We start from the raw sequence: 25,384 nt of genomic DNA on the forward strand, positions 1-25,384 counted from the left end.
TACATTCCAAGTACTTCTGTATATCATTGAAATGAAAGATTTTACTGCAACTTAAGAATGAACATTTATGCTTCCAGCTTCCTCTGGTTTTTTTGCCAAGGTTTCTTTGATTTAAATACAGTGAGGTGCAGAAAAAGGATAGTCCCAGAGATCAGTGGTGTTCAAAATACCAGTGTCTGAAAGTGTTGTCTCAGATTGGTGAGCTTATTCAGGCAGAGCACATGAGAACCAGAGAACCAAAAATGCAGATTCTGTCAATAAGTCTGTGCTTCATCTCTTGCTGAAGCAGGGAGCATTACTACATCTCATGTTGCTGTGTCTGATTAGTTTTTCTGGAAAAAGTGAGCCTTTTCTGCTGTTGAGTTAGATGTATCTGCTGTCACAGTCACAAAGGAAATGTGAAGAAGTCAGACATTTAAAATGGGTCATAATGTTTATTTGTGTATACCTTGTGCTTAGACTGGGGAATTCCTTTTCTCATGAGAGTTTCAGTACAGGAGGTGGCATATTGGCAGTAGTGTTCATTTATTTTTTATACTACAAGTTGGAAGATATTTAGCTTCCAGAGCACTACTTAAACTTAAGCGTGAGGGTTTTTTAACCCCTCTGTTTAACGGCCTTGAAAACTGTGGCATGTTATAGGCTCAAAAAGTCACACAAGAGTGGATTTCTCTCAGTGTAATGTAAATGGAAGGGGCTCTGTTAGTGAAAACGGAAAACACCGGGAAATCTTTGTATCAGTTCCTGCATGGCTGAGTCTGCAGTGAGCTTCAAAGGTCTTGCATCTGAGGAAAGTGATGACTTGAAGAAAGTGTTCTATGTGGAAGATCACGTAGAGATCAAGAGAATTGGAAACGAAGTCAGCAAAGCAATATTTCTAAAGAAAGCCTTGTGTAAGAGAGAAAATAGAAGATGAGTTGGAAACTATGTCTAATATGAAAGGTTTTAGGAACAGAAGGCATGAAGGTGCGAGCTGAAGGAGGAACCAAAAGGAACAGTTACGGCCATAAATATGTCATGATGACTGCAGCAGGACGTGAAGTGAAAGAGGAGCCGGGTTTTGTAGGACTGAGTGAGAAGTGGATCAGGAATTCCTGTGTGAGATACTGGGCACAGGGGTGTTCCCTCACTGTCAGGGTGAGACTGCATCTATCAGCTGTGAGATTCGAGGCACGTGCTTGTACTGGGGGCAGTTCTGCTGTTCCATTTAACACTTCCCTCAGCAGGGGCATGCACAACCCTTCTGATCTGGCCCTGATTCCAGCAGGGGCTGCGTGTCTGAGTGCAACTCTGCACCCACAGGCCTGCTGCAAGCACCAAGCCTCCCTGACAGAGCCATTTCTAGCTCTTCTAGTTGTGAAGAAGGTGGCCCTTCCTCTCCCAATCAGTATGCTGCTGAGTTGCATGGCCTATGGCTATGTGGACTGAAAAAATACTGAAGAAGTCTGAACTTCAGCATTTGTCTTTTAGAGGTGACTAAAACTCCTTGTCCCTGTCCATCCATTTCAACACCAGAACTTTCACTGAAAATAAAAATTTGTGCTAAACATAATTCAGAGCCTTATAATAAAACATGTCACGTGGTTAACCTTTGATACAATGTAGCATTTAAAGAATAGTTTGCATCTTTTGCTGGTAAATTACTACATAAATATTTAGATTAGGTGTGAATAGGAATGTGGCATTATTTATGGATCCATATTTCTCTGGCATTTCAGATGCATGGTTGTTTTGCTCCTTAATAAATGCAGACATTAAAAGAACAAGCATAGACAAAGTGCTAATTTTAAAGCTTTGCAGCTCAGGGGAGAAAAATCTCCCCATGTTCTGTTAGAACTGCTTGTTGTCTCCCTCCGCACAATAGAGAGAAATCTTAGACAACACTAGAAGTTGCATTAAGCTCCTTTATTTCTGATACTTGTCATGGAGTGACATGTCTCACCTGCTCGTGCAGATTGGTAGCAGAGCAACCTGTCAGATCTGAAGATGTTTTGGTGCTGTCTGTTCCTTCTTGCTTCAGAGGCAGATGTGTTGTGGTACAGTTACTGCTTTAATTTTTGTCTGTATTTTGCTTCAGTTCTTTCTCACCTTAATCCTTGGAAGAGGAAGGCAAGAATATATGAAATGTCTTACTCATGAAACTTGAAAAAGAGTGCAGATCCCTTTTTTTCTTGGTTTAACTGGGGATTGGACTGTTAGGGTGGCTGCCCAGAATGCCACATCAGCAGCATGGAGTGCAACAGCTCCAAGAATGGTGCTGGCAGAATGGCACTGCAGCCTGCTGTGGAGGCACTCTCAGGTCTGATGCATGTGGGTTTTCTTGCTTCTGTGAAGTCCTGTAAATCACATACCTTGTCTGTATCTCTGCTTCCCTCATATCAAATGTGACCTTCCCTGCAGAGTGAACATACAGGGATGATGACAATGAGTCTGTTGATACCCATGAGCTGTTGAGATACTGCAGTGATGAAGGTTTCTGGCTGTTAGTACAGGAATAATTTTCCATTAGAGATGGAAAAGGTATGGATGTTTCCTTGACCTGTTGAAATTAAGGAGAGGTACCGAGCAGCTTTGCTGCAGTTTTGGCTTCTAAATTGATCCTGCAGTAAAGAAGTCAAGTCTTAAATCTTTGGGGGCTCCATAGTCTCTATGATGTTTATCAATGAGAAAATCTGACTAAATGTTCAGTGCTTTTGTGCCCTTTATATGTCTTCTGTTTTGAACTTCTCAGAGGAGGGTAGCTGTCTATATTTATTTCTCTGTTTCTTTAATTTTATTGTGGTGTTTTTCCTGAAAACCAGTCATTCTAGTCCAGGGTCCTTGCAAAGTATTTACATACAGTAGTTTTCCTTTCCTCCTTGTTGGCAGGAAATAGGCATTCTCATATAGCGTGGTGTGCAGGTTACCTTGATCACTGGTTGTCTGGAAAATACCCCTAATTTCTCTGACTTTTCTAGGTCTCTGTTATGTAAAACATTTTAGTGTTTGATTTTTTTTTTCCCCATTTCCTTATGTTGTATTTGGTTTGGCTCAAAATTGTTTTTCTAACCATGGGAATGTATTTGACAAGAAGGCCTATTCTATTCTTGAGTTGACTAAGCCCTTCTAAGCATCCGTGGTGATCCCTGCATTATCAGCAGTTGCTGTATGCATGGAGTCATCTCACTGTGATTCTGACTGCATTGCAATAAGTAAAGAATTTGCCAAAGAACTATTTGCTTACTCAAATATTAATCCTGTGAGAGGGACTATATCTGAAAGTATCATTTTCTTGCTGCCAGTAACTGTCTTTATGCAAACTCTTTTCAGCTATTTTTTCTTCTGATGAGCACTTTTGAGTTTAGATTCAGGAATTCCTGTCTTCAGGAGTAACAGCCCTCTGGCACTGATACCCTCAAGGCTAACACATAGCAATGTTTTTCTAAGATGAGTGGAGAACTATAGTGGGAGGAAAAAGGAGTCATAGCTATGGGGAAAAGGTTTCCTCTCTTCCCCACCAATACCTCGGACTTCTGTGGTCCATGCACATCAGCTGTGTACCTTGGTATGCTCTTGGTAAGAAGCCAAGAAGACCTCCAGAATGTCAGCTATTCTTTAGTGGTAATAGATGTGAGGATTTAGAGATGAGTGTTTTTTCTTGCAGGAGGTAGCAACTTCCAATTCCTCATGACTGTTTTTACCTGAAATAGTGGACAGTTCCAAAAAGCCTGAAGTTCAGTGTAAATGCATCACTCTGTCCCAGCAAATTATCTTTTCTGATATGAAATTAATTAGCCAGAGTAAGCATCTTTACCTTCAAGAACAGTAGAAAAAGTCCTAGGAGCTATACATTTGGCCCATGGAAGTTAAGTCTTTGCTATCAGTACTTCTCAGGAGAATCATTCCAGGTCGTTCATTACCTTTCTCCTCAATATGTAATATCCATTTGATTTGAAAACCTTCTTGTTACCATAGGGTGGCTTCAGAAATTAAGTTTTTTTTTTCCTATAAACATTTGCAGCCTCCTGTGAAGAGCAGTTCCATAGCTTAGGGGAACACAGGAGGGCTTGTAGGCACCTGGACCTGCTCAGTTGCTGGACAAGTGCATTTTCTTTGTCCTGAGATGCTTGCAAACTCATAACAGTTCCTGCAGGAATAGGGGCCAACCTGCAGCCTTTGGTCTCCTGAGAACAGTGGATATGTTTTCCTCCCCTTCATGTAATTTTAAGGTACATTGTTCTGGCTTGCCCTGCTGTGTCTGTGGACACAAAGGAGTGTGATCTGGGGAAGTATTGTGGTGTTCTTACCTTACAGCTTCCTTTTCTTCTCTCATTGTCCAGATCTGAAGACTTTTAAAATGCCTCTTAATTTGAGGAGCTGTGGGTCACTTTACTACTTCTACATCTCAAATTGCCAGGAGGAAAGGATACCATTACTCATTAGGTTGGGAAAGCAGAAGTTTCCTGTCATATAATATTTGGATGGTCTGGTTGTTGATTTTGAACCAAAATCAAGAAATGAAATCCGGAGTGTTGGCAGAACAAATTATTTTTATTTTATGTTTCTCCCAGTTTTAGACAGCCCTGTTTACCTACCCACGTCTCTAATTTTATGAGGCTTATTTTTGAGTACTGTTATTGCAAAAAATGCCTATTACCAGGAAGAGCAGCAGAACACACCCTGTTTCAGACAGTAATATTTGATTCCTGAGTGCTGTAAATGATGTAGAAATGTGCATGTATTAATGAGGGGTATAATAGGTTTGAGTGAAAGTGGGAGATAAGATGTGTTAATCTTGTATATTAAATAGTCCTACAACAATGAACCTTATAATGAGGCTGTTATTAAATCTTTCCTTCCCTGGCCTCAGTTCAGTGAAACCAGTGCTTCTGAGTTTGGCATGTTTAAAGCCAGATTTCACAAGGAAGGACCAAGCATCTGGGTTCTGTCATTTTGAAGTCCTTACCACATTAGAGATGGGTACAGCACATGGTGGAAAAGATCTTTCCAGCACTCCATCATGTAATATTTTCCCCTTTTTAGGTTTGAGGACACCTTCCTTAATATTAGTGTGCTGGTATGGAGTCTGTTTTGACCTCAGCTGTATCTTAGGAAAAGAAGCAATGAGTTTTTCTCTACATCATGCAAACAGATTGTGTTCTAACAAGGTTAGAAAGACTGTCAAAATAGCAATAGTTTTAAAGGAAAAAAATTTATCTAGAATGATCTGTGATTTTTACATTTGGTGCTCTTCTAGCTATAGTGCTGAGGACAGTTCCATGAGAAGGGCAAGATTCCTTGGTTCACTGGTATTTATTTTTTTTCTATTTTTGTCCAGCAACATTTACAGATTTTCATCTTGCCTCTTGCACCATTTGCCAATAGTCAGATTAAAATCTGCATGGTGCTGTCTGATTATGTTCTGGTTTAAAAAGAGGAGATAAGAAAGTTTAAATACCCAAGCCTGATGCTTGCTGTGGAAGATACAGAGTGGCAACCATGCTAGGAAGCAGCAAATAAAAACTTTCCCTAGCATCCAGATTTCCTTTCCAGTAAGGACCCAAATGAGGACTTTCCCTTTCTGAAGGTAGTGGGAGCTGGGCTAAAGGAGACTGCCTTCCTCCATCAACATTATTCCTGTTTAAGGGTAAGGAAAAGGTTCAGTGAGAGACATAAATATATAAAATTAAAAGCGATGATTGTTTCCTGCAAGGAAGCAACAAGACAGACACCATTGTGTATTCTCAGGTGATCCCCATTCTGATAGTAACCAAGACCAAACCTGATTGGCTTAGTTATAAAACAAGTTGATGTTTTGTGATCTTACATTCTCATTCCCTGCAAAGCAGACACCTTTTTGATTTACTATGCATGTTCTTTAATTGAGATGGAGGTGCTGTAGCTCTGCTCTCAGTAAGTTCAGCTTTTACATTGCATTTCTCTTTTGCCTCTTCATCCCCTTTTCTCCATGCTTCTGACTCTGAGCTCACATTTATCCTGTTAAATAACTCCTCCTACTGTGTCTAAACATAAGAGGCTGAGCATCCTTTCTCAGATACCTCAATTCCCACCTTATCTCTCCTCAGGCTTCTGCCAGGAGCTTCATTGTCAAATTAGAGTAAGGAACATGTCTGTTTTAATATCGAGTAGTACTAAGATGACAAATGGCTTTGTGTAAACGGTAACAGTGGCTACTGCAAAATTTTTTTTTATTCTTACAAAGGCCTGCAACTAAAGCAGCAAACATTCCCAGCGATGGGTGTTTCACACAAAGGCGTGACTCCCTCTGCGGGTGGGGCAGAGTGCGGTTTGAGGACGAGGAGTAGCGGGAGGATTGCACGCCGCATTTTCAGCTTGCACGGCGATGCTTTCGGTGAGATTATGAACCCCGAGCGGCGGCAATACCCGGCGCGGGCACACGGTGGCGCCACAGCCCCACGTTTGGCGCGGCCGGGGCCGGTCAGCGCCGCTGCCGGCTCTGCAGATGCACATATGGCACAATATTATCATTTTATGGTTACAATTATGAGCAATTTGATACAAAATGAAAGCTAAATTATGCAGTGTTCCTTTTATTTGTTTAATTTTGCGCTCTAAATATGTAGAAGGAAAAATAGCGCCGGTTTTGTGTGGATGGTGATAGGTACAATGCCTCCTTTTGGCTTTGTGTTCTCACACAGTGCAGGTTGTGATTATTTTCTCTCGTACATGATGAAATGTGTGGAGTTGTTCTCAGGTGCTGGGACTGTTTCGCACAGAAAGTGTGTATGTCTGAATCTCCAGGCTCCTTTCTTCCATAAAAAATGCATGGTACATTTATTGGCTGGTAGACAAATACATAAGTAACAAGTTCCTTCACAGTTTCTAGTGGAAGAGGCTGGATAGCTGTGGCGTTTAAGCAAATGCCAAAGGAAGTCTTTAAATTCTGAAAGTCACTATAGTCATTGGCAGAGCTGTCTTGAAAGGAGCAAGTATGTTCTGAACAAATGCCTTCTTGCCAGTGAGGAAAATCTCCTGCCACTGCAGTTCTTATGCTAAAAAGAGAAATTTTCGTGGCCCATGCCAGGATCAGTATCTTGTTACAACGATCTGTGGGGTCTGTATTTTGTGTATTTAGGTTCTTAGTTTTTTCTCTCATTAGGTCTCCTATGTTCATTATTATGAAAATACATGTTTTTGTCAGTATATGTAGCAGCATTTGTTTTTTGTGTATTATGTTTTTCCTTCCTTTTCAGTAAACGAAAGTTGTTAGCAGAGCCAGTCTGTAAAATATATCTTCAATTTATTTTTTTTTCTTTGCTTGTAAGTATTCTTTTGTTTGTATTAATGAAGATAAGGTTGGAGATGTGCTTTCCACTTGGAATAGAAAATGCATGCTCTGAGATGGTATTTGCATTTATCGATCCAGGCACATCTGCTGGCATACAATGGTGTCTGATATTTTTGTCCTTACCCACCTTTGAACCAGAGAACATGGCAGATAAGCTGTCCAGTTTGATTGGCATATCCTGTGGAAAGGATTTTCAATACATAGGATCAAATCCTGTACCCTAAACTGCTTTTGCATTTTGAAAGTATGTTAGAGACTTCTCTGAGTTCATCTGCTATATCTGGAATTAGTTTTAGGTTTAAATACTTTCCTTGCTCTCATCAAATCATATGGGCTATCTTCTTCTTTGGCCAATTTTAGATGCACTATATTTGCATTGTGCATCTCAATATTTTCCAGAGTGTTAAAGCAAACTTGGGAGTTTCATCATCTGTGTAGAACAGAGTATCTTGGTAGATAATATAAAACTTAGACTGTCTATATAAAAGAAATTTCAAAATTACAAGTACTAGGATAAATTATAGTGGTGAATTAAACCAGGGTAGGAAATCTTGTATCTTTTATTGCTTTTTCATTGGGATCAATTTTAACAGTGGCTCTACAGGTGCTCTAGGTGGAAATGGAAAGCTTATTTTTTGAAAACAACTCTTCAGCTGTTTAGGAAACTTGTTTTTTATTTCTGTTCACACCTGGCATCTGGGAGTCCAGAGACTAGATTGGAATTGGATGGTTTTTGTGTGCTTCTTGAAAGCTTCAAAGGACTGCCCTGGCTTTGTCACTAACTTTTTTAACTCGGTAGCTTTTCTGTAGGTAGGTAACCATAACTTAAGTAATTTGTATGCACCATATGCAGTCTCGGCTCACTTCAAAGTGTAATCAAGTCATGAACTAATTACAATACCATATTCCCAAAGAATGTAAATTTAATTTCCCTTCAAACAGAATGGGAATGTATTAAGCAATTCCTTTATATGAGAACTGTGGCATTCAACAACATAATGCCGATGCTTCAAACAGAAGTGAAGTTCTTAACTTTTGTAGACCTTGTGACCTTTTTCCCTATGCATCTTCCCTTTTTATTCTTGCATCTTGAGTTAATTTACTGACTGGATAACAACATTAAAATATTCAAGTGTAAATTAAAATGTAACTGTTGGGCTTCAGATAGGAGATCACTCTGTCTTATTGTATGTGACTTGCTTCTTTATAGTGTTTTCAGAATTGTGCTTCCTAAGGCATTTGGATCAGAAGGAAATTGTGTTTTGAATTGAAGGCTCATAAGGTTCAGATTCTCACCAGATGATTTCTTTAATACATCGAAAAGTGGATATGCAGAAAGTTCCCTACAGGTTCTTAGCATCGCTGTGCCAGGGAGTCCACATAAACTCAGTTATATAAGAACGAGCAAAGGGAAGTTGTTCATAAAATATTTTATTACCTTCAGTCTTTGCAGCAACTTCAGAGTTTAGATAATAAACCTTCATAGAAGTTACTAGTTTCTACCCTTTCTCAGAACAATGATTCACATAGAATCAAACCACTTATTTTATTTCTCTTAATTATAAGGCAGAAGAAACATGTTAGGGTTGGCTTTGATCTGTGCCTGGATAGTCTGATTTCTAAAATGCAGTCTGTTGCTTTTCTGAGATGAAATTGTCAAAGCACAGGACTGTATGTGTTAAACCCAAGTAGTATTTTAAAATTAAATGTGGGTCAGCTTCCAATGAAATATGTAATTGTTAAATGCTAAAGGAAAGAGCTTAGAATATCTTAGTTTATATTTTAAAGTGTTCCTTTTAGATGTTAATTCATTAATACAGCAGTTTATTTTTATTCATATGACTTTTCATATGTAAGTAGTTGAAGCTGCATTATTTTAATCCTTTCTTTGGTTAGAGAGAAAAAAGCCTGCAGGTAGAAATCAGAATGACACACATATTGCTTCTTTCCCAAAAGGCACCGTATCTCTCTCCTATTGATATGCAAAATATTAAGGCAGAAAATAAACCCCATTGCTTTATGTGTCAAAATACTGTAAAAAAATATATGCTTGGGTGATGCATGAAAAAAACTGGGGGTCCACTTCAATCTGAATACACTTATAGTGGAATTTGCCATTAGTCTGGTGTGGATCTTTGGGGCTCTGCAGACTCTATAAGTTTGGTTCCCTTAGGAAGCATCAAGCTTAGATGTAGCTTGATCCTTAGTTGTAGTTACAGGGATTGCTCTGTTTGGAGACCCAGCTCCAAACACGGGTCTTAGCCTTTGCCTGAGTTTGGTGAAATGCTTTCTTACTCTTGCAGCATTTTTTAGAGTGATTTTTGGGCTGTGAGCTGTACAGTGAAATGTTGTAGCAGTACATGGTGCCGCAGTTATGGATGCAGTGGTGTGTCTGTTAAACAGCTGTGAGCTTGCTGTGACATTCTTCACGTGCCAGTCGCAGGCCAGAGGCATTTTGGAAGTGGTGTACTGTTGCTGTTGCTGCCAGAAAATAACCAACCCCCAGACAAACCCCACAAAAACATCAAAGGTAAGTTGGATCAGGCTTGTGGTGCTCGATGCTGTGCTGCTGGGACTGTGCACGGCTCCTTGAAATGGTCTGGCACACACACCTGCTTGGAGAGCATACAGGCAAGCTCAGGTCTGCCTGCAATTCATCTGAGGAGATTTTTCTTGGGAGACCAAAGACCTCTAGAGCTTAGTGTAGCTTCATCCACCCACTGTCAGTGGCATTTCCTCAGCATCTCCTTCCTTGTCTAGTTTTTCTCACAGCATTTGTTTTCAAGGGCCTACCTGAGGCAGTGAAAAGAGTTGAGTCTGCTGAAACTGGCAACATGGTGATAACTAGTCAGGTTTCTAGCTGCATGTCCTTAAGCGGGAATTTAAAAAGACCAGTGCTTTGTGGCTACTGGGTTGTGAGTGCACATGTCAAAAAACTTTCTTCATCACATCACAGAAAGTTTCTTGTGTCTCTACCACAGAGTTCAAGTTAATGCTGTCTGATTTAAATTCCAATCCAATTTGTGTGTGTTTGACTTTTTCTTTCCTTTGATTGCTTTATTCATCTTTGCATATCTTTGTAATAGCTCTGAATCTCTAGAGAGTCTTCCATTGGATATGGGGGCTGATGGGGCCGCATCATCTGGTGACTGAAGATGGAGATTCAGCTCCTGTGTTCTGTTCCGGCCATGGATCAGAGAATGCGGCCCTGAGTGAAAGGACAGTCCAAGCTGAAGCTACAGTCAGGGACTACAGGAATGAATCATCACTGGGCATCTTATTTGATGCTTGGGAGGTCTATTAGGGCTTTTCTGCATGGGTGAATGCAGTGAAACTCAGACTCTGAGCTAATCAGGTGCAAGATGAATCTGGTCTGTTAGTGCTGTGCCTGAGCTGTGCTAGTTTACCTGCAGCTGCAAGACACATGTCCTGGAGCTGCCTTGAGGAGTGTGGGGCTGCTGGGCTGCACCTGTGTGCTCAGACACACCCAAAGACTCCCTGTGACAGTTTTCCCATGTGTAAATAGGGAGCAATAGAGCTCCTGCCTGTCCCAGAAATGCTCTTGGCAAACCCGTGAGGAAAATGTCACTAGGTGGTGAGTTCTCACAAACATTCTGAAAAAACAGGAAGGCCTTTGTTATTATATTGATTGTGAAGAATCTCATTAGCTGTGTTCTCTGCTCTTGCTAGTAGCTTCTTGGAAAGTTTTTTCCAGACTCACTTTGCTGTGATTGGAAGCTGCTTTAATTTTCTTTTTCTATTAATAAAGTGAGATAAAATGAAAAATTTCTTCTTAAATCATAAAGCCCCCCCCCCCCCCCACCAAAGAGGGGGGGGGGAGATTCTCTGTCTTCTGGTTTAGTTGCCTTTTTCCCTCATGCAAAAAGTATATAAGATAGGCATTTTTTGATAAATAGTCCTCGTGGAAAAACCTGATGTTGGCTTCACTTGGAAACCTGGACCTGAAGAGACCAGTTTGAATTGCTGTAGCATGAACATAGCTTGCACAAGCATATGGAGGCTGATGTGTTGAATTCAAGAGCTTCTTAGGTAGATGCTGGATGCTCTGAACTAAAACATTTCAGATTTTAAGCTGGACTTCACTTCTGCTCAAAGTGCCAGTGGAAAGAGTGTACTGGGAACAGTGAAGGGAATCAGTGGGTGTGCTAGAGTCTGGCCCTTCTCTTCCCAGTTTCTGGGGAAGCAGGAGCTGTAGTTTTTGGATTTTTTTTTTTTTTTTTCTACTTCAGCCTGTGGGAGGCAGACAGTATTTCAGCAAGGAGTAAGCTGTGAGTAGTTGAGGTAGCCGTGGAGCAGACTTCACAGCCTGAGGATTTAAGAGTGGAACTGAAGGAAGGGGTTGGGATTTTGCAAGGTGGATAAACACACCCAGACAGGTGACCATTGCTGGAAGAGGTGTCCTCTGCTCCCAGCTCCACTCCCCCTGCTTGCGTCATGCCTGATCTTGTGCCTGGTTGTCTTTTTGCCTTGCTGGGACAGTTTGCTCAGGCCTGGAGTGAGGGATCTATGGGGCAGCAGAGCTGGTGTGGATGGAAGGAGTGAGTGGGAGAGTATCTTTGGAAGCAGTTGAACATTAGGTTGGCTGTGCCTTCTTGTGGAGCTTCACCCCAAGGAAAAGCTCTTTGTTCCCTGCCTGGCTCCCTGGACATCCATTCCTGGCTTCTGTAAGCTGTCACCACTGTGTGCTGGCAGCCCCTCCTCTCAAAGCCAGCTATCTCCACTGAGGTTATTATCTCATAAGAGCCATAAATGAGCTCTTAATTCTTTGACTTACATTTAGTGAAAAAATTAACTAATATATTCTATAAAATATGTAGTACTTGCAGTATTACATGTAAATGTGGCTATTGAAATTCTAACCTTTGCATTTCTAATTTTTTTTTGTTTCCCCCTCCTCCTCATACAACCTCAATACTTTACTAATAAACTGCATAAAAAGTATTACTCTAATACATTCAAATGCATATTTCTTGGACATAAAACTACCTTTCAGTTAAATGCCAAGTACCACTTCTCCCAGGTAACTAACATCTTGCAAATTCAATATTTGTGCTCCTGAACACATGAAGAATTATCAAATGTATCCATTTAGGTATATGACCTTTTTTAGAATGAAAATCTGTAGGATTTCTCCTATACTGTTTTTTCACTCTTCCTTTTTTTTTTTTAAAGCAGATTATGAAAATATTTATGACATGCATGTCTGTCCAAAGACTGTATTGCCTTAGTAGATGCATGATCTTGTTATATCTGAATGACTTAAATATTTTTGTGGCAGTGTTGTGTATTGTCTGGCTAATTTGCAGGAGAAAAAAGGAGATAATCTTGCTGCTTTTAGCAAAAAATTCAATAGAGTGAGAGAGTAAGATCTAATATTAAGGCTTTTTTTTAAAAGAAGATATTCTGCAGTAAATGTACCAGCACATCTTTGAGAATTGCCATACTTTCAGCTATTCTGCATGTGTCTCAAACAAATGAACTCTTTTTTCATATTAGAAGCTTCATGTTTACTTAAGTAAGCAAAGTAGGGCTTTAAACTCACACTGTGGTGGCTGTAACAATACTTTGCTTATTGTGTGAATGAACAAGGTTTTGATCTTCTAATACAGTGACTTTTACAGTGACTGACCAAATCTCACAAGAATTTCAGGGACATCTTGGCCACCATTCAAGCTCATGTGAGCCATTGCCCTTCCCACTCATGATCACATAACTGGCCTTTGGACAACCAGGATTTGCTTGCATACTTTGCCGATGTTAATTTTCCTTGTCCTGTTTGAAACCGTATTTTAAATTAATTTGGCAGCCACGTGCAGGAGGTGGTGGCATCATGTGTACCATGAGGGCTCTGTAGTCTGTAAAACACAAATGGGGCCTGGGAGTGCAGGCAGTCTTGCCTGGCTTTCCAGTGGACAGCACTGTGGCAAGAGTGAGGATGGCTGCTGGTGAATCTGGTGCTAACACTGTGGCAAGAGTGAGGATGGCTGGTGCAAACGCTCTGGCAAGAGTGAGGATGGTTGGCTCTCCAGTGGAGCTGGTGCTAACACTGTGGCAAGAGTGAGGATGGCTGCCTGGCCGTCCCTCAGGGCCCCAGGGCTGTTTAGGGTGCTCGTTTCTGGTGCCAGCAGTGTGCTCACTGGAGGGAGGAGGGGGCAAAATCTGTTTTGTGGGGAAGGGGTTGCTGGAAGCAAAGTGAATTAAGAGGGCTGTAAAAAATTGATAAAGATAGATAGGACTGTCTGTTTTTATATTCTGCCACATAACATGGGTTTAAATTAATTTCCCTATAATTTGTCTTCAAATACCGACATTTAACTCTTAGGCTGTATAAATGAACTGGGCTTTTGCTAGAGTAAAATTCATGCCCTGCGTCCAGGCTAATATGTTCACCTACTATAAACATTACTGCCTATGGTTACAACTGGAATAAAAAATTCCTTTTATATACATCATAGCTGGCAGAGACTCCTGAGACCACCACAAATCACTTCAGCCTTTTGGTGCTCTCTGACGAAATGAACTGAAATGTAAAACAGCTCCGGCTTCAGGCAGGCTGGCTCTGGAAAGCAATTAGCTTGTTAAGACCATTGTTTGTACCCTCCCATATTTCCAGGTGCTGAGCAAAGGTGTTATGAGAGCTCTCCTGATTGATTTCAGCATTGGGGTTTATTAACCTTCCATTCCTTCCTAAAATGTTTTGCTTATTCTCTCGGTAGCCTTTTATTTAAAGGGAAGAAAACCAACCAAACAACAACAAAAACGAAGCCCTGGCAAGGCCACCCCTCCTGCGAAAGAATAAGAAGAGAGGAGGAGGGGAGAGAGGGAAGGCAACAAAACCTAACCAAAAAAAAAACCCCTTAGGGTCATAACAGGGAATAACAAAGCAGTGAGTTATTTATGCAGCCATGATTGGCAAAAGTGATTGCAACATGAATTTGCCCAGAAGCAATGATTAGATCATAAAAATGTTAAGGAAATCTGTAACTCAACACCGTTTTAAAGATTGAAGAAGTTTTTGTTCCCTACCTTAATTGCAGTGACTTGTTATTAAAGTATTTATTCAGAGTAATCTCTTTGGACAGCGAGCCCTTATCCCATCTGCATGCATAATTAAAAGTGAGGGGGGAGAGAGGGGAGCATAAATGGTTTACCATGCTACATGAGCAAGGGAGGGAATTACACAATGACAGGTGAAGAGCAGATTTATCTCCTGTTGGAATTTCAATGCTGCAAGCAAGGCAGGACACTTGCTAATATCCTTGCAAACACCACAGTTGCTGCTTCTCCAGATTACCGTCCAAAAATTACTGCTGGTCTGTAAAAGGCCTGTAGCACTGCATCTGTGGCTGTGGGGTTTTGAGCCATTGGCGCTCAAGCAAAGAGATTGGATTTGGGTATGTGGGCTTGTGAATCAATGTCTGTGCTTAAAAATGGACTATTTACTTACTTGGCTGGCTATTTATTTATTTATAAATAAACATTGGTAATGGCTGGCTTTGCTGAATACGAATAAGAGGGTTGTAGTTGTTCCAGCTGAAACAATGTCATCACCTGCCTCCTGCTGCTGTCTCTTTTCCAATGGTGAAAGAATTTAGTGCAATTCTTCTTTTTCCACTCTGAGTAAGGAAGAAGGTTGTACTTGAACATTCATCTCTAGGCAGATTTATCATCATTAGGCGCTACTCAAACACATGGTATCTGTTTTTAAATGGAACTGTTATAGATCTAAATCACATTTACACAGAGTAAGTTGGTATATATTTGGCTATAACTGTTCGCTAAAGAGTGTTTTTCCCTTAACTTCTGATGTCTCACCTCTGCAGCAGCAGTACAGAGAATGCCAAGAACTTTTGAGCCTTTATCAGAAGTACCTAGCTGAGCAGCAAGAAAAACTATCACACTCCCTTTCTGAACTCAGTGCTGCCAAGGAAAAGGAGCAGAAGGTAAGCTCTTTTTTTACCATCTCTTTTTTATTTAAATTACCAAGTCAAAACGTCTTTTTGAGACTGTGAATGTATTATCTTACATCTTATGGTGTTGAATACTATTTTGTGATTGGTTTCCCATGAGTCCTTGCCTTAATACATGGATTGCAGGAAAACAAAGAGAAAAATCTTGACAAGTTTTGGGTCAGCAGAAGGGGTGAAGTTAATTGACCATACTGTAATGGAGTAAGAATCATGGTGACCCACACCTTTTCCAAGGAAAAAGTTAAGATGCTGTTATGTTTGCTATTCTGTTATTTAAACAGGAAAATAATTGCAGTCACTGTAGATATAGCCTTTCACATTTTCACTGTGGCTTTTGATGATTGAAAAGGGCATTACAGATGATGTATTTGGTCAATAAGAGCTTTCTAAAGTCTGTAAAGCAGCTCATCTGATTTGAGCTATTTATAGAAGACCTGTAGTTCTATATGCTGTTAAACCAGAAAATGTTGACTAGAGATATGTGTTAAATTAAGTTCTAAAATGTTTCTTGTAGGTAGGCACCCAAAGCCCTGAGAACATGGTTGCTTGAGATATTCCCCTGGTAGCCAGATGCTTTGTTTATCCTGTCTGATGACAGATTATACCCTGGAAGAGAAGACTGCCCATGCAAGTGCTCTACCCTGGGTTCTTGCTTGCTGTTCTCTGGTAGCAGCTTCCATCTGCTGGAGGTCTGATAGACCTCCAGAATGCATCCTTCCTAAGACCATGCCTTTTTCTAGAGGTTCTGCCCTCGATCTCCTCTTATTCTGGAACAGTCTTAAAGGCTTATTTATAACAGGGCTAGAAATAAAGTCATCAGCACAGAGGAGGTCTCAGTGGTTACCTGCTGTGAGAATTATACAGGCAGATCCTGCTTCTCAGGAGACTCGAGACTGTGCATGAAGGAGTCTTTTAATTCTCCCAGGAAGCATGTAGCAATACTCTTTGACTTAGTTGACATCAGGAATGGATTTCTTTTTGTCCTGATGATGTATTTTTTAGCTTTTTTTTTTTGGTCCAGCATTGTTGGACATGGAGCTGTTTGTCAGGCTTTTAACCTTTTATAAACATTTCATTTGCATTCTTTTGTGTTTATATCTGCCCTCCATTTTTGTGATGGCATTGAATTCAAAGCAAGAATATTCTCCCAGAAAGGATGATGTCTGTGTTGCTGCTTGTATGGCATGCAGCTTGCTGGGGATCTCCATGGAAAATAGTCCAGAGGAGTCCATGTAGTCCAAAAGCACTGTGGTAGTTGTGTTTTGGGTGATGCCAATCCTTCTTTCAGGTTATGCCTTGAATGTTTCATTTCTAGCCTTTCAACTTCAAATACACTTATCCTATATTAGGTTAGCCCTCAGTATGGAGGGATCCAGTGTCATCACATCTACAGGGCAAAGGCATGGAAGCAGATAATAGAAAACCTTCAGCCCACTGACTATCAAATCATTTCAACAATCCGTTCATCTCCTCTTGTTCTTCTGTCTTTCTAATCACTCTGTCAGTGTATACACAGAGACTTCTTTAAAATTGTTTTCTGATTTCATGTGCAAAGTTCTATCAAGCTCATCTTTGATTCCATTATTTCTTTTCTCTATGCTTACAGGTACTTTTGTCCACAAATGCAAATTCAGATATTATATCGAGGTTTGCCTTGACATTTCATTTATGGTTACATACTCTACAGCTCCAGCCTAGCAGGTCTGAAATTACCCTAGTCCTCTTGTTGTGTGCAAAGCAACGTAGGCATAGATAAAAACCTGTCAAAACATGCTTCAACTGTTTTTTCTTACAGCGTGCAAAGTGTTTCTGATGTTTCTAGCCTTCCTCTTCAATTTTCTCGTTCTTTGCATTTGGCTTTATAAATTGTTACCATTTTTCACCCAAACAAGCACTTTGTGCTGTGTTTCTCCTCACAGTTTAGAAACTGTGAAGACTCGAGCAGGACTGCTGCACTCTGTCTGTCCTTTCCTTTGTGCACTCTTTCACGGGATGGCTTTCCAAACCCAAGAAGGGTCACTGGGCTGCTCTTGATGGGACTCGGTGTTATTTTTGCACATCTTTTAATACCTGAACTGTGAACTCTTAGTGTCCTGATGGGTCTCTCTTTCAGTGTTTTTTGTTCTCTTTGAGTGTTGTCTTAACACAGTAGTTCAGGCCAGCATTGTTCTGTCTGCCTGATGGGGTCTGCTGAAGGGGAGCACAGCAGGGAGGGATTTTTGAGAGGAAAGAATTGGAAGAGGACAGACCCAGAACACTCTCCTCCTGCTCCAGGTACTGCCCATGCCAGTTTCTTCTGTCCCACTGAAGCTTTTGTGCTCTTCCTTTCTGTTTGAAGGTGGGCTTTGACAAGAGCAATTTTGTTGAAATGTTAGGATAATGGAAGGCTTTGTGATTTTTGTTTGAATCCAAATCCTTTTGAAATATTTTCCTTTTCACTTGATTTTCTCCAGGTTAAGGAAATCTTGGATATGTCTGGGTTTAAAGCAAGATAGCTAGTTTGTCATATAGTTTTCTCTTTGTAGAACTCTGTAGGAGACATAATCAGCATTTCCTATTACAGGACACTGCTGATCTTTCTGGGGTGTCTGTGTTTCGATGTACAATGTTCCAATTTTCCCATCTCGTGCAGAAACATTGGACTGTGCAGCTGCACTCCATAATGAAGCACTTCTTTGTTCTGCCTGTTTTGAGCTGGTCTTTCTTGTTTCTATTCATTTCCCTTTCTTTTTCTTACTTGTTAGTTCGGAGTAATTTCTAGCGCTACACCTGTATCTTAACGCCTCCTGCTTCTGCTTTTCACCTGCCTGTCTCCCTTGTTCTTACCTTATAGTAATTTGGATCACGAGCTGTCACTTTCCTCTGGGTTTAGATAGGTATTTGGAAACATCTCCTTTCAGTGTTTAAATGCTGGGTTTTCTGTCAGAATAAGACAATTAACAGGTCAAGAGAACAGCAGCTTACCAAACATCCATGGCATTGTTGTAAAAAGAGGTGGAGTTCTACAGGATGTAAATGACTGCAGCAGCCGTGTGCATGTGGCTGAAATGCAGCCCTGGTTTGTAGATGTACTGAACTAATGCAGATGCTCTGGTGTTAACTTTTATTTTTGTCCGTTTTACTATCACCAAATGATAGCAGTAACTCTGAAACCATGGTTTCCTCTTAGCTAATCTTGCCTCTTTGTAATGAAAGTCAGCCCTCAAAATGTAAAGAAGCATCCTGGTAGCAGTGAAATAAAATTGCTGGGAAGATGGTGGTAAGATGATTTAAGTCAGAACTCTTGTGGAGTCAATAATCAGTAACTGGAACATGGAACTTCCTTTTTTTTTGTGAGATAAAGTTAATTCCATTTGAAAAGATACTTAAGGTGACATGAATTGAATTATTCAAACTGGCCTTCTCAGCATTAACTCTAGGTTAATATCTCATGATGCCTCTGGTTTCATTATAGGAGTTTTAAGTACATAACTTTTTATAATAAATTCAATACCTAGAAGCCGAACTGAAATTGGTTTACCTTCTACCAACCCATAAAAAGAAGCATTAATTGTAAAGTGAATATTAAAAATGGTCACTAAAGTTGACTCAGATTCAGAGAGATAGTGCTTTGGTAAAGGGAGAGCTCTACTGAAAAATAGGCTTCTGCCTTGCTGTTAATAGAAAATATCATTCATAGTAAAATGTAGTTAAACTTTTCCATCAAAAATGATTTTTGGATATATTCTCTGCAGCACCCAAACATTCAGTCTTTGCCATTTTCATATGCTTTACACAGACATGTAAAGAAAATTGCCCTTATTCTAGGTAATCATGTCTGACCTAGTTTATATACTCACTACTTCACTGCCATCTTAAACAGTGTCCAGAATCCAGTTTGATTTGGCACATTTTGGATGATGAATCCATAGATGTTCTGCAGTGTAGGGTAGGACTTGAGGCACAAGAGTTGGACAGGCAGCTGAGTTTCTGCAGAACTGGGATTCTTGAGCTCTGTCACCTTAAGGAAAGATAATACCTGTAGTCTTAGCACTCTTTATTAATGTTAATCTTTGAATTTACAAGTACAGCTGGCAGCGTTTGTTTCTTATTTGTGGAAGATTACCAACACATCTGCTAATTCCCTTGGTTCACAAAGATTCTTGTGTGTGTGAGGCTTCAGTTCTTTCTTGTGCAGAAGAAGCCTGGGAATGGAGTGGGATTACGTACTGAAAGGAATATCAAGAATTTATTTTCAATGGTGTATCATCTCCCCTCTCCAGCAGTGTTCTGATGTCTGCCCCCTCTTTGAGGTTTGCCAGTGGCCCTCATCAGGAATGAGGTGTTTGTTCAATGCTAAGCACCAAGCAAGCATCCTGAAAGACATGGTCTGCTTTGGCCTATGGTAAAATCCTAACAAAGTTGACTTTCAGGAAGGCTTTTTTAAAAAAAAAAATTTTTATTATGTTGCTATTTCTCTTTAATCACTTCTTAAAAATTGTTGAATGTAGTTGTATCACTTCACAGTAAAATCCAAAAAAAAGCCTTTATCTGCAAAAATGAATAAGCCTTGCTTTCTTTTGATATTGGCAACTAATATTCTTGTCCTTTTTTTTTTGCCTTAATAAGGATGATTACATACTAAAGCTTCAAACATTACTTATTTGTTTTATTAATTTTTTCCTTTGAAAAAGATATTGAAACACGCCAATTTTCAGAAGCCTTTTCTTTGTGATTGTCCCCAGACTTCCCCAGTTCCATTTTTTTCAGCATAGGTCACCTTTAAACACATTCTTAGCCTGCTTAAGGAAAAAAAAATCCCACATATGCGAAGGGTTTTGAATGCTATAAGGTAAACCTTCAGCATGGAATTGACTTTGTCTGTTTACCCAGCTGTATGGGAACAATGAATGAGCCCATCTGAAAGATACTTGAAAACTGGGATAATAAATAAAGAACTAATTTGACTAGGTACTCAAGGGTATTGGAATAATTTTGCAAGGCCAGACAGAGACAGTTTTTGCATGAGTAACTGTCAGGAATAGCCTTGCCTTACCTGTGTTACTTTCTGCAAATCCTCTGATCTCTCTCTGTGCCTCTCTTATCTGTAAAAATGAGATAATGTTTTTATCCTCATTCTTTTTGGTTTTTTTTACTGAGAAAGTCAGATTTCAGGTGCTTTTTCATGGGTGTTCAAAGTGATTAGCAGTGATATTTGAAACATAGGATGGTCTGGAATAGACTACCCTGTAATAGCATGAAGAAAAATAATGTTTTTTTCCTTTTACCTCTAAGATACTAGGTCATAGTTAATTTACCTGTCTTTTCTAAAAATGTTAACACTGAACAGGAATGCAGATAGATATAAATATTTAAGCAAAAAGGAAATATCAGTGTTTCAATACCTGTGCTAGCATTCACAACTGAATTCCACTCATTCTTAATCTCCTGGAATGTGTGCCACAGTAGAACTGTTTGGTTTGCCCCGTCTATTTTCTCGGTGTGAATGACACTGTGTTCCTGGTGATAAGCACTTCACTCTCAGCTCACTCAGTTCACTGCTTAACTGAGATCTGTGCCAGTTCACCATCTCTTTGTTCTATAGTCTTTAATCAGGCTTGTCTCTAGTCTCTTCTAAAATATTTTCATTTTCCTTTTATTTTCTTTCTATATGCCTCTTTCAGTTTCATCCATTTAGCTTTAAAAACTGTCCCTCCTATGGAAATCTTTTCCTTGGGTGAACAGTCATGTCTGGTGTATAGTTTTCTGTTGTTGGAGGATAAATCTGGAAAGAAGACAGTGCCTTCATTTCCATTCTCCGAGATCAAAACATCCTCTTGGTTTTGTAGGCTTCTGATGATACTGTTACACTTGTGAAACATCATCTCTGGATTTACACGAGAATTCAAATTTGCAGCAGAGCTGCCTGTCCTTGAGAAGCACTTTGCAAACTCCTACATCTGATATTGCAGTTTCTCCAGTCTGACATTGTAGTGGCTCTCAGGAGAGTGAATTGTGGCCATACTCACCAGAATCCTCTCACTCTGAACTGGGAGTAAGGCTTTCTTCAGTGGATTCAAAGCTGCATATGAAGGCACTTGCTGTCAAAGATTTTGTGTTACTCTACAGGCCTTGAGGAAGGAAACTTCTGTTCTATCCATACTTTGTGGAGTTACCTGTTTACCTGGTAGTCTTTAGTAGTGTAAGCATACCAGCTACCTAGACATATACAGTCACTGCTGTTGTACAGTCCATTTGACCTATGCACGTGCCCTTTGATTCAGCGATATTTGGCCTTTTTCAAAACTTGAGACTCTTGAAAATCAGTTTCTTATGTACTTACATCCTTGATTCACCAGTTCCCAGTTCCTAGACTTGTCTGATTCCTCCAAGTGTGGCATGTCCTTCATGTTGTGATTAGCATTACATTCCTGAACCTGAGGGAAATCAACCCTGGCAGCTTTCAAAACCCGACTGAACCAAGGACCACATTGAAGCTTGCCTTGTTTTGGTGTGGTGTAGACCAGATAATAGCACAGTTCCCATCCAACTTGAATTTTTTTTTGACTCTTGTGTATTCTTTCTTCACCAGCCTTTCAAGAGGGATATCATCCTTGTGAGAACATATTTTGGTAAAAAGTGAAAGTGTTTCTGGGCCAATCCAATTTGTATTGGATTGGAATTTGCATCCTGTTTCTCAAAATGCAAACACTTTGAGTTGCTGTTTCTTGCTGTTGAAATGAATACAGTCAGTAACTCATCTAGGCTTTCCTAACCTAAATACCTTTATTCATCACTGTAGATTACAGATAGTGTGATATAAGTGATTACTATATTGAAAGATAAATTGCTTGCCATTTCTTGCCTGCAAAGCACACATTTTTGTGTGTTGATCAGGTTGTTTAATTAGAAGTGTCTTTATTTAATGAAAACCAGGTGATTATCAGTTCAGGGCACTAAAGGTTGGTCTTTGTATGGCAGAAAGATTTTTCATGAGAGCCGAGGGTGTAATTTTCTTTCAGCTAAGAAGGTGGGAATTCGTTATCTGTCTGTACCAGGATGATTGCCTGCAGAAATATCTCTTTGAGTTAGTTCTGAATACCCTAAGATTTAGCTTGAGTCTTTCATTTTGAGCTGCAAAAAAGTTTGAACTGATGCACAGTTTGCCATTTGAAGTTTGTAAGGAGCCTCCTTCCAGGATTTTATCCACCATAGGACAGATTTCTTGAGACAGCTGCACTCATCTCCTATGAGCAGAATGTAACTGGTGAGGTGGCATGAGCACAGAGCAGCCATCTACAGCATTTACTGCAAGTCTGCATGCACGTTGTGAGTGATTTTTGGTTTATAGCAGTGTGATTGCCTGTCTCTGATCCAGTGAATGCATTAAATATCATTACATTACAATTTTTGCTTGCTGTCTATGGCAAATTCTAGAAAATGTCTGGCACATTTCTCTAAGTTACAGGAACACACATATTTTGAAACTTTGCATAATTTCAGATTTTGGAACATGGATAGAAACAGATCATGTAGACATTCAGTGCCATCATGTGCCAAAGATGTTTCACAGTACCATCAACAGAAAAAGGCATACACGAGTTTCTCCTGTCTATGCAAGAAAATGGTCAATCTGAAACATAAGTGTTCAAAGCTACCCACACATATGCATGGACTCTCAGGCTGACTGAGTTACTTACTAAGATTTAGAGTACAGGAAAGCAAATTATGTCCTCTGACCTCTCTTGGAAGTCTGGATTACCTTGAAGTTGATCTCTGCCTTGAAATAAAGTAATTTCTCATTAATCTTTAATAGATGCATTTAATTCCATGTTAAATCTTTCCCCATCTGTTCTCCATAAGTGGTAGCAATTCTATTGACTGGAGCAGACCAGAAAAACACTCAGGATGTCTTCTGTTTTCTGGTGTGTAATTTCAAAAACTCCTTTTTACTCTCTGGAGCTGAGTCATGAACATCAGTACCTTACTTGTATGATGCATCTGATTAATGTCTCTGCTCTAAAACTTCAGAAGAGTTTTCATAAAGAAGACCTGCTTGGTGGATTAGGCTGGGGCTGGTGTCTGCCTGTAATTTAGTAAAGCTTTCGATTCTGTCTTCTGCAACATTCTCCTGGAGAAACTGGTTATTATAGCTTGGATGGGTGCAGTAGTGACTGGGGAAAAATAACTGGCTGCTGGCCTGGCCCAGAGAGTGCTGGTGAATGGAATTACTTGCAGCAGGCGGCTGGTCACTAGTGGCGTCCCCCAGGGCTCTGTACTGTACTGTTTTTTATCTTTACTGATGATCTGAGTGAGGGAATCAAGAGCCCCTTTAGTCAGTTTGAGACAAGGCCCAGCTGGGTGTGAGTGCCGATCTGCTGGAGGGCAGGGGGGCTCTGCAGAGGGATCTGCCCAGGCTGGATCCATGGGCCAGGCCAGTTGTGTGAGGTTCAACCAGGCCAAGTGCTGGCTCCTGTCCCTGGGTCACAGCAGCCCCTGCAGCTCCAGCTGGGACAGCGTGGCTGGGAAGCTGCTGAGTGGGAAAGGCCCTGGGGGTGCTGGTTTCCAGGGGCTGGACACGAGCTGGGGGTGCCCAGGGGGCCAAGGAAGCCAAAGGCCCCGGGCCTGCGTCAGCCATGGAGGGGCCGCAGGAGCAGGGCAGGGCCCATCCCCTGTGCTGGGGCACGGCTGAGGCCACGCCTGGAATCTGTGCTCAGCTTTGCTTGCTCACAGCAAGAAGGACACTGAGGGGGCTGGAGTGTGTCCAGAGAAGGAAACAGAGCTGGGGAAGGGTCTGGAGCACAGGCCTGAGAGAAGTGGCTGAGGCAGCTGCAGGCTGCCTGGGGAAAGGGAGACTCAGGGGGGACTTTCTCACACTCTGCAATGACCTGAAAGGAGGGTGCAGCCAGGTGTGGGTCACTCTTCTTCCAGGTAACAAGTGACAGGACAAGAGGATATTACTGCAAGTTGTGCCAGGAGAGGTTTAAGTTGGATATGAGAAAAAATTTCTTCACTGAGAGAGGGGTCAATTGTTAGAACAGGCTGCCCAGGGAAATGGTGGAGTCACCATTCCTGCAAGCATTTAGAAGATGTGTAGATATGGCAGCTGAAGACATGGTTTAGTGGTGAGCGTGGCAGTGCTGGATTAATGGTTGAACTTTGTGATCTTAGAAGTCTTTTCCAACCTAAATGGTTGTGTGATTCTAAGAACCTTGGTCTCGTCTGTGACTAGGTCAAGGACCGACTATTGCAGGCTGTCACTTTTAAACCTGAGCAGAAAAGCTTTAATTCACGGTCATATTGAGAACATAAATTTAGTCAGGAGTCATTTATGTTCATGGTTACAGAAAATGAGACTGAAAATTTTAATGGAGAACTTGTCTCATTAAGTGAGAGCACAGGACTGCAAAGGTAGTTGCCTGTGAGCAAGTGAAGTCACTCATCTAAATGTTAAGTGACAGTTGTGGAGACCATTTCTTTTCCAGAGGTCCTTTTACCCCTCATATGAAGTCCAACATTCTGCAGTTAATGTGGCTTCTTTTTCAGAACTTGTTCAGCTGTGGGACTCCGTGTCATCTGTGGTTTTGGTATATTTGAGTGCGTCCCTTGTAATGAGTGTGCATGTTTAGTTATGGGGTTGAAGGAGACAGAATGATTATTTTTAGCTGTAACTTCTGCATTAGGTGTGAGGACACTTTCCTGGATGTCCCTGGAGGTTTTGAGGTTGAGAGGGATGGAGGACATGGGGTGCATACTGGTGTTCTGGTATCAGCATGCATGTGGGAAGGACTTGCTTCTGACCAGCTTCCCAGTACAGAAGGCCACCTGTTCTGTGTTCCTGGGTGCATGTGCAAACAGCAAGTGAATGAATACACAGACTGACTTGTAAGTAACCTCCTTTTTAGCAAACCCATATTTAGCACCTGTTGAACACGAAAACCTGTGGCTGAGACATCAGGACAAGTTCAGCATTCCCAGTTGAACTGATGTATATGTAAGCAAGCTTTGAGTATAATAATCTGTCTGGTTGTGTAACTGTAGTATTTCCAATTTTTTCTAAATCTTAACACAAAAATAAGTCCTAGATTTATTTATTAATAACTTG

At 40.7% G+C, this 25,384-nt stretch overlaps 1 protein-coding gene across 1 annotated transcript in view; it reads left to right on the plus strand.

The window, feature by feature from the left end:
* KIAA1328 (KIAA1328 ortholog) overlaps positions 1-25,384 on the plus strand; it is a 172,153-nt gene that overhangs the window by 53,927 nt on the left and 92,842 nt on the right. The window contains exon 6 of the mRNA XM_059493161.1: positions 15,146-15,273. Within this exon, the coding sequence (XP_059349144.1) occupies positions 15,146-15,273 (128 nt within the window). The remainder of the gene's footprint in view (positions 1-15,145; positions 15,274-25,384) is intronic.

Source organism: Ammospiza nelsoni, chromosome Z, assembly GCF_027579445.1.
Source record: "Ammospiza nelsoni isolate bAmmNel1 chromosome Z, bAmmNel1.pri, whole genome shotgun sequence".
Taxonomy (NCBI): Eukaryota; Metazoa; Chordata; class Aves; order Passeriformes; family Passerellidae; genus Ammospiza; species Ammospiza nelsoni.